This window comes from Brachyistius frenatus, unplaced genomic scaffold, assembly GCF_029030835.1.
Source record: "Brachyistius frenatus isolate BFR_SWC_R1_liver_20210118 unplaced genomic scaffold, ASM2903083v1 Contig_29, whole genome shotgun sequence".
In the NCBI taxonomy this organism is placed as follows: domain Eukaryota; kingdom Metazoa; phylum Chordata; class Actinopteri; family Embiotocidae; genus Brachyistius; species Brachyistius frenatus.
The window spans coordinates 2,971,398-2,986,946 of NW_027210628.1; the positions used below are offsets into that span (position 1 = coordinate 2,971,398).

The 15,549-nt window shown below is 42.5% G+C and overlaps 2 protein-coding genes and 1 long non-coding RNA gene across 3 annotated transcripts; 1 reads left to right on the forward strand and 2 right to left on the reverse strand.

Moving 5' to 3' along the window:
• Positions 1–2,645: 2,645 nt before the first annotated feature.
• Positions 2,646–8,535, reverse strand: LOC138621281 (uncharacterized). Its single transcript, XM_069699214.1, has 3 exons — positions 8,132–8,535; positions 7,589–7,909; positions 2,646–3,848 (listed from the first exon to the last, which is right to left on the reverse strand). The coding sequence occupies exons 2-3, from the start codon at positions 7,852–7,854 to the stop codon at positions 3,689–3,691; spliced, it is 426 nt and encodes a 141-aa protein (XP_069555315.1). The 5' UTR covers positions 7,855–7,909; positions 8,132–8,535; the 3' UTR covers positions 2,646–3,688.
• On the forward strand, positions 7,909–14,380 carry LOC138621285 (uncharacterized). Its single transcript, XR_011310929.1, has 3 exons — positions 7,909–8,147; positions 10,945–11,021; positions 11,894–14,380. It is a non-coding gene; the product is annotated as an uncharacterized lncRNA (long non-coding RNA).
• Positions 12,062–14,136, reverse strand: LOC138621283 (uncharacterized). Its single transcript, XM_069699216.1, has 2 exons — positions 13,737–14,136; positions 12,062–12,299 (listed from the first exon to the last, which is right to left on the reverse strand). The coding sequence occupies exons 1-2, from the start codon at positions 14,051–14,053 to the stop codon at positions 12,062–12,064; spliced, it is 555 nt and encodes a 184-aa protein (XP_069555317.1). The 5' UTR covers positions 14,054–14,136.
• Positions 14,381–15,549: the final 1,169 nt, after the last annotated feature.

Here is a 15,549-nt window from a genome sequence, read left to right on the forward strand (position 1 = left end):
TTACAGTGGAGGAGTCATGTTTCAGGCTCCCCCTAAACCACCCTGTAATTATTGCATGTCAATCTGGGAAAACACTTTCTCTCAGTTAAAGTTGATTGGCTGATGCAGTTATAACATGTGCACTTAATGTGAACAATATGAGTTATGCATGCAAGTGCTTGTTTATGCCTGAAGTCATGCTGTGAAACTGTGCACGTGCAGACAGGGGGACCATGTTGATCTTGTACCTTGTTAATTTGTTTTTCATGTAGTCCTTTTTGTTTAAACAGTTGCTGTGCTTAGGGGCTCTCGAGGCTGCAGAGAAGCACCTCAAAACTCCTGAATCTATCAAACTCTGTCATTGTATCTCTCAGGGTCAGTTCTGCTCACTTCAAACAAATAAGAGTCCAGATCACGCAGTACCAATTAAAACTGGAACCAAACAAGTCACAACAAACGAGGTACACTTTTTATTTTTTGTTTACATCATGATCTCTCCCAAAAATGGGTCAGTAGGTTGTTACAGAATGTTCTCTGTGTCTTTTGAGTAAAGAATCTCCAATAATGTCATCAGGGTTAGTTTGGATTGAACCTGAGTAGCTTCACACCAGAAAGCACAAATACAACATTGTGCAATACTTGCAGGAACAAACATATTCACCAAAATGTATGCTGAACTCTGCGGTGCATATCTTGTATCGTGGCATGGACAGGAGGTGGAAGTTATTATTACCTGTAATGTAGACAGTAGACTACAAAAAGCCTGTGTTATGACACATGCCATTATTCTGAGTTTGTTACCATTAGACTGATATTGTGTTAGTTTCTTTAAACGAGTGAACAAACATGGACAACACAGCTAAAAGTTCATCCTGCCACCAGTTTCATATTCTTTGTCAGACATCTGTGGTGTTGATAACCGATTAATATGCAATAAGACTTTGCAAATGTCTCATGGGGACAGACGGGACTTTACCAGGCAGGAAGAGAGTAAAAAAAAGACACTATTGTGTTGCATTATGGGAACTGTAGGATCTATTTTTGGAGCTTGTGCTTTATACCTCATTCTGTCTGCTGCATGATGTCCCACCTTTGAGAGGGGGCAATACTAAGTTGAATCAAGTTGCATTATGGAGCCATCATAGTTGCATTATGTCTTTGAATTGAATTGAATTATTGTAGGTGAATGTAGTGCCACTCACTGTCCCTCCAGCGTACTAACACATACACACAAATACACGCTCTTTCATACAGTAAACAGTGCCATCTTCTGGAACGAGCCTGTAATAGATATTTGGCTTTATTAAGCACTTCATGATGAAACAAAGTGATGCAAAACACTTGATACATGAGCAGTTGTTTCCATGTACATTCAAACAAATCATGTGTGAGCCATGCTGTCAGAAACATAAAAACGCATATGGGGATCTCCTCGCTGTCCTGAGTACAGGATGGTACCCTGGGTAGTTTTGATTGGACCAGTGAGGAGGCCTGTGGTCATGAGGTCCCTCCTTCAGACCAGGTGCAGCGCAGGACAGCTGTGACACTGACTCCTCGGCTCCTCGGGGAGAAGTCTGCTGCTGCTCGACTTTTGTCCAAAGGAACCTGGCAGAGCCTCAGCGCGCCTAAAATTACTTCCAAAGGGTTGGGGGGAGGGGGAGGGGGAGAGACTGAAAATAGAAGTCAAGTTCCAGCATTTTTGTCCTCATTTTCTTACTTTTTTTTTTGCTTCGGAGGCAGGGTTTTGCTGAGCGTGCACGTCTTTATCTGGCTGCTGAACATTCGTGTAATTACAAACGCTCACTCGTGCAGGAGCTGCTCAGTACGACCTCCTCTTTTAACCGCTGGCTGTTACTACAACTGACACTCAAGTACTTTAATCATGGGAACTCTAGAGGACCTCTGCCCTCGTGTTTCCAACTAATTTCCACTTTTCAGTCACAACCTTCAGGCCACCATCTCCCCCTTTTCCCTATCTTCCACTTTTCCTAACCACTTGCCATTAAGCAAAGATGTAAAGATAATAAAATGGCTATGTAGAGGGAACTAGTGCAGACCCTCTCCTTCCCACACACGAGCTGATGCTTCCTGAACATCATGAGATATGCAGACAGACCACAGGGAATCATTAAGACCTGAATGAACACCCACTTGTTTATGGTCCATGAGGACACCGTGGGAGTGTGTGTGTGTGTGTGTGTGTGTGTGTGTGTGTGTGTGTGTGTGTGTGTGTGTGTGCGCATGTGCGTGTGTGTGTGTGTGTGTGTGGTAGAGTCAGTACCTTTCATCTTTTGCTTCAGCTGCAGCACACACTACATCTTGTAGGCTCTTCCTCTGAATCTCAGGAGCCACTATGACCTAATAAACACACACCCTCCATTACAAGATCTATTTCCTCTTGGCAGCAATTACATATTTCCTGTCTCTCTCTCCCCAACACACACACCCACACACACACACACACACACACACACACACACACGGTTATCTACCTTGGGGTAGCACTGGCAGAGGCTCCACGCGGTCCCGGCACACACCATGGTGACACCCAGAGTGCATATGGTGGCATAGATGTGCGTCCCCTCCTGCGTCATGATGAAGAGGCCGAGCGCCACCACACTCATCCCCGCCACTATCAGCCCATACCGATACGGTTTCCCCTCCACCATCGCTGCCTTTTAAAAGCTCGTATTTGTGTAAACTTGAAACCGAGGCACCTGTTGTGCGGCGAGGGCAGATTTTGTGTTGTTCTGGTCTTGAAGGTGAGGGTGGAGGAAGCACAGTTAGGGTTCCACTCGGCTGCTTATTACAGCCTGCAGACAGCGTGCTCAGGTCAGGTATAAAATTGTAGGTGCGTGCATGTTCCTGATAGGTCACCTTGCCCCAAGCTGGAGGCAAAAAAGAGTCTCGCAGCTCAGCTCATGAATAGACCTGAGTTGAGTGAGTGCTTATGTTTAGTTTGAACACCATTTGAAATATGGAGACATTTCCCTTCTCCACCTTTCTGGGATTTCTTTCTTTTAAATAAACAGTCCATTATTTATAAGTGTAACACCACCCACAAAGAGCTCGGTAGCTGATCATTAACTCAAGTTTATAGTAACGTCATAACAGAGCTAACATTCTGCAAACACTGGGTACAAAGCTGTTCGGTGAATAACACTGTCCTGTTAACATTCTGCTGTCACTGGTTTAGGCACTTTGCATTGGAATAAACTGCAGATACAAAGAGGAGTTGTGCAGCTGTGAGGATAGTTCCTATTGTGTTTGAAGAAGAGTGCCATGCAGCCACAGTAGTAGGTCACATAAATTCAAGCAGGCCAATAAAATATCCTAATTATGTGTCCACAGAAGGCCTGCAGCCAATCTGTTGACATGAATCCTTGAACTTTGTTGGAAAAGATTCGTGCTGGTCTGAAGAAAAGTCCTTAGAGGGAATCAGTGGTAGTAATCATTTCAATTACTTTCACAATCAGTCACAACACAGATTTAGTCGAGGCCACTCTGGGGCCCAGTCTGAACAAATATTAAGTCTTGAACCGGATGCAGTCCTTCGCTGCTGTTCAGCGGGTGTTTGGGATTAGCGTGGCTGTCCTAAGGCACAGAAGAGGCCCGTTGCAGCGAGTTCACTGATAGCACCAACTGACCATTCTCACTGAGAACTGAAGACAAAAAGGCACTAGCATGAATTTATGATGTCCCCCAGAGGTTAAAGCTGCTCACTGTGCTCCTGGCTCTTCATCACGGTGTCGTAGGATGGAGGCGGCTCCATAGTCCAGGGTGGAGGAGTGGATGGCAGGGAGGGTTCAGGCTCTGGTGACCTGCTGACAGAGTCGGCAGACATCTCCCGACGTATTCGGTCCAGCCTCCTGACGACGGCAAGTAAGAGAGGCAATGAGAAGTGGACTAAAAGGGTTTGGATACCTCTGTGCTTGTCCTACAGCTGCTACTTCAACTCCTTTCGGTGTTAACACTTAACACTTCAAATCCTTTTGGTGTTTACATTTTACTGAACACTTCAACTCCTTTTGGCGTTAACATTTTTACTTAACGCCTCAACTCCTTTCAGTGTTTACATATTTTCACTTAACACTTTAATTCCTTTCAGTGTTTACACTTTACCTAACACCAGCTCCTTTCAGCATTTGCATTTCATCTAACACTTCAACTTCTTTCAGTGTTTGAATTTCATCCAACACTTCAACTCCTTTTAGCATTTACATTGTACCTAACACTTCATCTTTCACTGTTTACATTTGACCTAATACTTAACTCCTTTCACTGTTTACACTTCACCTAACACATTAACTCCTTTCAGTTTTTAGACTTCACTTTACGCTTTAATTCCTTCAGTGCTTACACCTCAACTGGCAGCTAACTCCATTTAATGATTGCACTTTTACTATCAATGTTTTTAGCACTTATTCTCCAACTGATATTTGAATCCTTTCAGAGATTAAATTGTCACATACACTTTAACATCTTTCAGGGATTTCAATTTACATTACACTTCAGAACCTGTGATCTTTCACCACTTGCATGTCTACACAGAAGGCCTTTCAGCTGCATTTTTCAGTCATTTCTCTTTTGCATGCTCTTTAAATCAGTCCAGCTGTCAACACGGGCCACACACCAGCTCATGCTCCTCTTACAATAAACACATTATTTTTGGACTTTGCCAAATTGCTGGTGACCTACAACTAAATATTGTGCCAAAATGCTTCCTGTTAAGACACAAACAAGTGTAATGTGCTGTTCTTCTACGCCTCTTTTGAAGACATGGTGCAACGCTTTCAGTCCTTTCAGTGTTTACATTTCACCGAACATTTCAACTAATTTCTGTGTTTACACGTATCACCTGACGACCAACCCTTTTCAGTGGTAACATTCATTTGTGGACAAGGACCATTTCAATATCTTATATACATTCAGTTTCCTTTAGTGATGGCCCTTTATCTTACACTGTAGCTCCTTTCACTACTTACTCCTCAACAAAGGGCCACCTTCATTTAGTTTTTAGACTTGAAACTATTGTGTTTTTTTTCACAATTTCACCCTTTCAACAACCTTTGTGCCTTTTACCTAATATTTCAGCTCCTTTTAACACTTCAATTGATAGTCAGTTCTTTCAAGGATTAAAATTCAGGTAACACTTATCTCAATTTCCTTGAACTAGAGGTCAACTCCTCTCACTTCACTTATCTTCCGCCTCAACTCCTTTCAACGTTTCTCAGTAGTTATATTTAAACTTACACTTCAAATCCTTTCCACATAAATACATCAACTGACATTTTGTTTAAGTGATTTCAACACTTCAGCTACTCATAGACACCGTTGGTTTAATAGTCAGTAACTATATAGTTAGTGACTCCACTTTATCTTACACTTTCACTTTTTGGATATACACATCAACTTGGTAACTATTTTTTGTGATTAGCCTACACATAAACATGACACTCTAACTACCATTAGTTCAACATACAAACTCGTCTTTCTACATTTCAAACTCCTGCAGCTGGTCCTTGACTCACAGCTATTCCAGTAATGCATTTTAGCTCCCAGAATTCACGCCGCATTTCCTTTTGAAAAATGCACTCTGTAGATGGCGTATGAGTCTCATATTATAAATTATTCATCTTCCCCTTTGCTATTCCCACAAACATTTTTACTTTAAATCCACTTTCTACACACCACAATAAAAACTTAGTTCAAGTTTAGAAATACAGCTACAAAAGCTCTGATGATGAAAACTGTGCTCTTGGCGTCTCATCCACAGAGCTGTACAATGAGCAGAGCGTACCTTGTTTAAATTCCCAGGCTATCGCAGATTCCCTAAGACAGTGCCAGGGGGAGTCTGTCCGCCACATGCGCGTCTGCTGTTTTCTCCATGACCTACTTTAATAATCAGTCCATAATCGGAGAATCTGTTGCTTTCCAATTCTCGGTATCTAGTGTCTTTAGGCTCCTAACGCTACGTCTTTGTCAGACTATAACTAATATGCGGGGATGTGTCCAAGAGATCTGTTCAACAACAAGACTGTTGGATGGAGTGTTCTGGTATTCATCTGTAACTGTACTGATTTATCTTGAACAACCTGAGGGAAGCCTGAAAAGCAGAAGGGCTGCTTTGTATAAAGAAAAAAGATGTTGTCCATGTCGATTGTTCTATGTGCCAGGGGGTTTCCTTCCTTTTAGTGTTTAAGATGGTCCACCGCTCTTGACCACACTGAGACATGTCAACAACTATTAGATGGATTGACAAATTCGACTCAGACATCATAACTCCCAGAGGATGGATCCTGATAACTTTGGTGATCCCTTGATCCCTCCTCTATTTCTCTGGTGCCATCAAGAGATCCACTTGTGGTTTCAAGTGAAATACCTTGACAACAATTGGATGCATCACCGCAAACATTTGGTACACGCCTGCCCCCCCTCAGGTTACATCTGTGGAGATTCTCATTCATCCAGGTCGTGGTCTATCTAAGTGTTATCCAAAGGCGACTGTACAACTGGTAATTCTTGAAGACGTTTGATTGAACGTAATTGGGATTGTAACAGATTGTAATACCTCTGTGACCCCTGTGTTTTTTTTTTATCTTGCTCTGTCATCCAATCAGAATACTAATTTGTCCAACTTTTGGTTTATAACGTTTCTATAAAACTAGTGAGAACTCCATCAGCCTCAGCTGTACTTTGAGTAAAGGGGGTTATGAGCACCGTTTAGCATGCTGACACTGTAATTTAAGATGGTGAACATGCTACACATAAGTGCTGACTATCAGCATTGTAAGCATGCTGATATTAGCACTTAGTGCAGCCTCACCGAGCGGCTAGCATGGCTGTAAATGTTTAGACTTGTTGACTCATGAGCACTCGACGATGCTATCACTTGTTGCACGTCTATTTTAATACTTTAAGGCCTGAAGATGAGAAGCTATCAAGTATTTCATATGGAAAAAGCAAGAACATGCTGTTTCCTGTCTCTTACCCAATTCCCAATCCTTCATATTCACCTCTGACCCCTCTGATGGGGACTCCAGTTGGGAACCACTGCTCCATGACAAACCTGAAAATGAACGCTGTTTCTAAAGCAGAGGTCTTCAACAGGGGGTCCGTGACCCCTAGGGGGTACGCGGAGGTACTGCAGGGGGTCGTGAAATCTTTGGTTGATTAGACAATTTTTCATATTTTTTTTTAAAATATATTTCCCCCCCAAAAAAATTTCCACAAATTTAAATGTCTTTAAATACACATTAACATGAATTCAACATATTGTAGCGAATGGATAAATGGAGGCAGAAGATGTCATCTTTCAGTCAGAAATGCACATTCAGCGACACACAGGAGTTCTCTTAAGCTGGGCACCGGTTCACTTAGCGCGAGATGAGCCTGGACCTGTTCCTCCAAACCCTCCTGCACTCCTCTAGTTTAATACAAAACATAATTTTATTAAAAATATATATAGTAGGGGGTACCTGCTCTATCTCTCTATCAGTTTGGGGGTCCTTGGCCTGAAAAACGTTGAAGACCCCTGGTCTAAAGTACTGTGAGCCTGAGCCTATTCTGATGTTGCACGGGCTTTTTTATTTTTTATTTTATTTTTTACCTCTGTATGGCCAGGGACTGCTGGGGGCTGAAACGTGTGCCCGTGCGGGGGTGCAGGAGGAAGTGTCCGGGCACTGCCACCTGGAGATTCTTCATGGCCATGCAGAGTCCACTGACCAGCAGGCCAACGCCCCCCAGGCCTAGGAAGACCCCGAATACAAAGAGCATGACTGACTGATAGGGCAGGCCCACCCCGAGGACCATGACCCCCCCAGCAGTCATCAGCAGCACGCCCAGACAGAGCAGCGTGGCCTGGCGGACGGGCATCTCTCTCTCCTGCCTTCTAATAGTTCAGTTCACTTCCAGTTCCACCACAGCCAGACTGCGGGGAGAAGAAGACAGGCAGGGCTCAGATACAGATCCGAGCCTACAACTGCAAGAATGTGTGTGTGTGGGGGAAATAGAGGAAGAGGGTGGAAGCAAGCAAGCAGCAAGAAGGAAACTGACTTCAGGGGGAAACAACAGGAATATGTGCAACATGTAAACCATCTTTGCGCGCGTGTGCGTCTGTGCGCGCTGCGACAAACATCGATCCTCTCTCTACCTGATAGGAAGTCACGGTGAGGAGCTGTTCAGCTGATGCGCGGGCTGAAAGCTTGACCATCACTCTTCTCCTTGTCATCAACTTTATCTCTCCCTGTCATGCCCGTCTCGCGTCCTCCCGATGCCTGGAATAATCTGGTGAAAGCAGTCTGTCCGGTTCAGTTCGTGTATCCAGCGAATCCGCCTCGCCTTTCTCATGATGTGCTCCTCTGCCGCTTTGCTTTCTCTCCCTGCTGAGGAAGCATATCCGGGGTTTTTTTTTTTTTTTTTTTTTTTTTTTTTGGAGGGGGGCGATTATGGCACCGAAAATCTGTTGAATAGGAGTTGATGTTGCATGTGGGCCGGGTGCTGCGTGCTTTTCATTTGGCCACAGCAGCAGCAGCAGCGGAGACGTGCGCTGTGAGGAAGTGTGGTTTTTTTTTATAATGAGGAAGGGTTTCGGTGACGAGGAACGGAGGGCAGGGCGCTCGCAGGGTCTGAACATTGTCACTTTGCCTCTGTTTTGGGAAAGCTGTTCGCACAATGAGACAGTTATAGTCTCGGTTGTAAATGGACCGATAAGCTCTGCGTAACATCGGAGTGGTTTCGAGCTGATCTGGAGCTCTGCTGGGGGTGGAACCTTCCTGATACTTGGGGAGGGTGCAGGAGGAAATCACTATTATTGGTTATGAATAGGCTGGCTCGATAATGCAAGACAGGATGTTGAGATCACAAATCTGTTGATGAGTCTGCTTTTAACTTGTTGCCTGAAGCCCTCAGTTCCTCTAAACTCTCAAGTTACACTCTTTGAAATCCTCTACTTTAGCTACATTTTCTATGATCCTCTGATAATGAAGATATCAGTTTAAAAATGTTAACAAGGTGTATTACAAACATGATAGTTTTTTGGGGCTGCACCATCAATAGTTTGCGCATCTATTTATTCCAAAAATTCAGTTATTTTTTAGCAGTCTGACAGTAGACTAAAGCTTAAAATCATATAATGGGAAGACTCTATTTACCTGGTGCAGATTTCCCACACTCCTTGCTGGTTAATGAACCAGACAAGCATCTCCAGCTGCGTCTTTAATCACCGATTTATTAAATAAAGTTGAATACACACACTCACAGTGATTGAAATCATGTTGCAAGATTCTCCCTTGAAGTGCCCTTTTCAAGAGTAAAGCATATCAGTCACAGATGCATGCATATTCAGAGGTACAAAAGAGACAATCAAAGATCATAGGAGTGGAGTCCAGCATCTTCCTACCCTTCTACAGGAGTGTGAGGGCTGACAATACTATTCGTTATATACATTTTTGACAAACCTAATGGGCCAATATTTTGTAATTGAAAAATAAATAAAACACAATGCGATGCTGCAGATGATCAAGATTAGTACGTCGAAGCATAAATAGGAAAAAATAGAAAGTGTATGTTGATTTTATTATGAAAAGAAAATCAACTTGCAGAGACCGTGCTTGGGTAAACAGCAATGATGATTACCACGTCAGCTTTATTTATTTAACCATCGATTTGATGTATGTTTTTTTCAAAGCAATTTTTTTTACTTGTGAGTCAAAATTGTTCTGAAAATAATTTTTCACAACTTCCTTTATTTCATAAAAACGGGTTGACCACTTCTCAAACCTTTAAAATTGTAGATTCCCAGTAGCACCTGAATGTCCCACGCGAAAGGAGAAACGAGTTTAAGGCCTCTGCAAGTTGATTCTCTAGTTGCACTGAAATATATGTTAAACAACAAGGGTCTGGGCGGACGGTAAAAACACACCAATATGTATGAAATTGCAAAAGCACTGATGTGATCCTGTGAAGTACAGAGTGTCTATGGTTACAGAAGGTCGAGTTGTGATATTTAAAGCCCCGTTGGTGTTGCCAGTGAGCTGCAGTAGTCTGTTGAGCAGTGGAAAAACTCAGATGATCAGATGAGTCATCGTTCCCCGGCTTTCAACAAGTTGATGAGTACATGTGTGGCACACAAACTCAAAGATGAGGAAAACATTTGTTCAGGATTTGGAGGCTGCCATTCCCAGAGAACAAACTGCTTTGTTTGATGGGCAAGAAAACCGAGAAAACTGTCCGCTGTGATCACCACCGGTCCCAGAGAGGAGGGTTATCCAGTTAACTGTTTCACTGAAGAAAATCCAGGGTTTCCTGATGCGCTTCTGTTATTATGGCAACAGGTCCCCTGCAGCGTGATCTTAACCCCTGCCTTTTATGAAGCTCAAGGTGTCAACAGTTCATAGTATAAAGCTCAGGTTTGCAAGCCTTTGCAAAGCACTTCAATAACAGCATAGAAAATGAGCATTTATTAACTTTAATATTCTAATTTCCACTCAGTTCCGTCAGTAAAGAAGATTGGAGATCAGGTCTTTTTCAAAATGAACTCTCACTGGTCAAAATGCATTATGGTATAGAAAAAGGTCCCTTAACAAGTGTCACCCAACAACTTCCTTGCCAAACAAACAAGATGTCCATTATACTTCAAGGCTGTCTAATGTCATCGAATCGAAGGAGAAATTAAAGGTCAAGTGTTAGACAGTGGTAAAATTAAGAGATGAACATTGACACAAATTATATCTATGGTGTTTGTTTTGTGTTCCCTACACTCACACTGCTGACCCAACATTGATTTTGTCTTTATCTGCTGCTGTGTGTTTGAACCTTCTTCCTATTGGGTGGATTTGATGTGTCTGGTCTGTATTAGCTTAGCTTAGCATAAAGACTGGAAGTCACTGTGATAAGGCACAAAGAAGTCTTGTGCGCAAACCCCCTGTAAAACAATGACTTATTCTTTTTCTTTTTTTTTTACAGATTAAATGAACACGATATCAAGTTTTGTAACCTACCAAGCAGGTTGTTCTCTTTGGACAGACTGATGCTAAGCTAAGGTATGTCTCCTGGCTGCTTCCTATTTAGCGTACAGACATCAAATTGATTTCAATGTTCTCATCAGGTTCTTGACAAGAAAGAAAATAAGCTCCTTTTCCTAAATTACCAACTGTTTCCTTTAACATGTACTGTGGAGCCTTTTTAACAAGTGTTATTACAAAAACCCTGATGACACGTGTTTACATCATTGGCTTTGCCGAAGCCTACCTACTACTGATTTGTCTGTAAAATGGTGGATACATTTTGAGCCTCACAAACCTTGTTTTACAATCAGAATTTCCATTCACTCTGATAACATTTGGAAAGTTTAGAGGAGCTGCATGATTGAATTATTTCATCTCCTCTCATGTTAGCACAGGGCTAAAGTGGAAGTTAGCCATCTGGGCCAGCGGACATCTCTGATCATGCTCTGCTCACAGAGCGTGCTCAATATGCACTTATCCTGCCAGGACGGGAACGTCTCATCAGACACCAGATTTAAAAACTCCATACTGTGAAATACTGAGATTTATTTGGTGTTAGTAGGTTTTTTTCAGTGCTGTGTGAAGTCATTTGAAAGGAGCTTTAATGTAATGGACATTCATTTCTATGTAAAATTCGGCACTATAACTTTAACTTCTTGTGTTGAACACATCAGATTATAACTCAGCTGAATAATTGTGGATGATGAAAAAAATGCTATCACATCTTTAGAAAAGATTTAGATTCAGAAAGAATGTTCGTCATTACACAGCGACATGGTTACCACACATTATAAATATATGAAATGTCTTTGGTGCTTTATTTTGGTCAGACGAGGCTGAACTTGGTGTGCTACTTTTATTTTAACCATATATTTGAGTGTGTGCAAATACTTGGATTGTAATTTCAGGAAACAAAGGGGAAACATGCTGGGACAAGGAAAGAATCATGCCTCGAGTGAGTGATAAAGTTTGCTGCTGTCAACGGACAGCTCCCGCAGAGTAAAAAGCCCCGGTCTTGTGCCTGTTTATCTTCTGGTTTGATGTGCAGAGAGGCGGGGCGTCGGCATCGTCCAGCGTCACACCTCGAAGCTGATCTCTCTGGACTGTCCAAACAGGGGCTCTGTTGCCAGGTGTGTGTCTGAGTAGGCACGCCGGAGGTGTGTGGAGCTGCATGTGGTCTTGATGGCAACCTCGTAGGGAGGCGGGGGTCCCAGCCACGGAGAAGGGTGAGGCGGTGGACTAAAACCACCAGAGTCCATGGGAGGGTAGTCGAAATCCTCGCCGCGAGCACCAGCACGATGGCGCTCCATCGTCCTACACTCAGGAAAAGTAAGACATTATGTGAGAAACACAAACTAACATGTTCAGCACAGTTCTGATGTATCAGTGGTTGTAGAGACCAGATGCTGGATAGCAGATGTTCTGTCTGTAGTACTGTTCCCTTCCATATGCAGCCATTGAAGGTATAATGGACATCCTGGCTGTGTGGGAAGATTAAAAAGCTTTTGAATTACATCTATAACTGTGGTCTGTAGCTATGAGCTAAATTTCTTTTCCAGGATTTCCCTAATTCATGCCATTATCTTGCACATCTCTGACCAAACACCTGGAGTTAGTCAGCTGTTTTGGTCCAAATAAAACCTGCCTTTGGGTGACAATAGTGTGTGCTCCTGAATCATGCAAACAAAGGAATAGTTTGACCTTAATACAACACACTTATTTGAAGAGATTTACTATAGATGAGAAGATGGACATCAGTATCATGTTCAAATATGAAGCTACGACCAGCAGCCAGTTAACTTAGCTTAGCATAATGGACCAGAAGAAACACAATTTGCACACACAATTTTACAGATTAACAAACCAGATAAAACCGGGTTCAACCTGCATCAGTTGACCCTCCTTCAGGACAGTCCTCTCCGTCAGGCTGACTGTAGAGCATTTCGTGTTGTTGTAATGGTTCATAAGGAGATCACATGAGGAGCAAAATCCCTAATAAACAGACGTTTACCTGGAGCGCCTCCACACTGTCGACTGTACTCACGACATCCATTCATCAGAGAGAAAACAACGTCCACTAAAATCAACATCAGATTTATAAATACACGTGTGTCACTTGACCTGACTTATACGCTGTATGAAAGTGGTATTCGAGTGCTTTAGAGCTACAACAGGATACGATAGCTGCATCCTCCTATTTCCACTCTTCAGTTAATTAACTTCTGGTTGTAGCTTCATATTTATCAAACAGACATGAGAGGATCTCAATCCTCCCATCTATTGAATATTAAAGCAAAAAAGGAACTACTCCTTAAAATATCAAACTATTCCCCTTCCTTATTATGTGATATCAATTATATTGTGTATCTAATAATTAAGGGTCTTACATGGTCTGCAAAATGCAAGATGGAATTTTTTTTTTTTTTATCCTAAAATGTAACGAGCCATATGTGTATTGGGCCAAAATGAATGAGAAACAAAGTAAAAGTGTGTTTCTTCTGAAAAGGTGCAGTTGATGTGCTTCGTGTTCATTAGTCTTATTGGTATGAGTGAACAGCTCTGATTTAAGAAGCTAAATGAAATGTGCTGCACTGGGAGGAATATACTGGACAACATGGGAAACAAGTGGGTCCGAAAATCCATGATCAATATTGGACTCCTATTTTTGTTTTTTGTCAAGACGATTAAAAAGAGTAGTAATACAAAGGCAGACTGAACTGAATCTAAACTGAGCATTTGTCCTTCACCCACCTGGGCAGAAACACTGACTGTGACTCCGGGAAGCGGCCCCCCGGAGGAGTGAAGAGGGCATGGCTCGGGTAGTTGGTGTAGTCGTTGTATGGATAATGCGGGCACTCCGGATCGAGCTCCCGGTGGTTGTAGTTTGTAGCACTTTTACTGTTCATAGCCCAAAATAGCCCCAGGATGAGCATGAACACCCCCAGCACCACGCAGCACAGCGAGAAAGCCTGCAGGCGGCTCTGGTACGAGGTCAGGAAGGCTGTGGAGCCCCCCGTCACGATGAGGAAGGCTCCGATGAAGATTGCTCCGTGGTGCAAGGAAGGCATCCTTCTCTAGGGCTGTCAACTGTTTCTGAGGTTCCTGTGTGACTGTGACCGGCTGGATAGTGTCACTCACATATAAACAGTCCCACGGAGTGCGCTCCCCATGCGCTCTGACAGTGACCAGGCATCCAAACGATTTACTCCACAGTTCCAGAGATCCTGTGACAGAGAAGTCCTCCTAAGCCTTACTGTTGCTTCCCATAATTTCCATGAAAACACACCTGATCATTTAGTCCGTGTGTTACTCCAGCTCCTGAGGAAAAGTGTTCAAACTGATGTTTTTTGGGAAAATAAAGAGTAAAGCAGTAAAATGGCGAAGGCTTTGATGCGCATCAGGGTAATGTTTGGGAGCTGCGTGTTTATCATCAAGGCAGATGGACGAGAGGACGGCAGAGCCCATTAAGAAATCTTTACTGGCGCCCCACCCTCCCTCTGTCTAATGTGTCTGAAGGGTACCACTTTAGCCCTCTGTGTGCGTGTGTGTGTGTGTGTGTGCGCGCGCGCGCGTGTGTGTGTGTGTGTGTGTGTGTGTGTGTGTGTGTGTGTGTGTGTGTGTGTGTGTGGAGACGGAGAGGATGAATGAGTGTGTCACAGCAATTTCCTTAAACACAAATGGACATACTGGACACAATAGACAATAAAGGAAGCCCAGTTTTCAGCAATCACTAAAAACAGCATTCTTGCAATGTTATTTTAACACCATATCCTCCTTTATTGCAGACCAAACCGGTTAATAAATAATCTGTTGAATTTATTAAAGGTGCGATTTTATCCTTTAGGTTAATTGCAAGTCTTACAATTCAGGAGCTTTCTGACATCTCAAAGGCTTTGATTAAGGACCTATCATTTGAACATGTCCTCTGTATATTTAATCAATCCAAGTTTGTCCTGCGGAAACAGAAACATTAATAACAATATTTGGTTGATGTTTTAGATTTCTTTGTTTGTCTCAATATGAAATCAAAACAGAACAGAACAATAGCATTAACATTAAGTGAATAAATACATATAAAGTCTAGCATAAAGTAAACAAGACAAATACTCTACAGCCTGCAGATCTGCATGTCTGTATTCAGATACAGTGGGGAGTGCTTTGAGCTACATGCTTACACCAGCATGATAACAAGCAGGTGCAATGTTGATCAAGTTCACACACTATAACTTAGTATATTAGTCACCTAACTTTTGCTATTAGCATTAAACCTAATGTACAGGTGAGGCTGACAGGAATGCAGTTGTAGGTATTTTGCTTGGTCATAGACAAAAATATTTCACAAACTAACCTGATGGTGGCGCTAAAAGAAAATTCAGGGGATCAACAAAGCTGCTTAAATTCATCCTGAGGGGATCATGAGTGTCTGTCCCGCCACGAGCTGTTGAAATACTGAGACATTACCGTCTAAAGATTTACATTTACAGACAGTGTAAGTGAACTGTCAACTAATTAAGCAGTTCATTTAATAAATATGTAGGCTTGTTAAAATGAATATACAGATAAA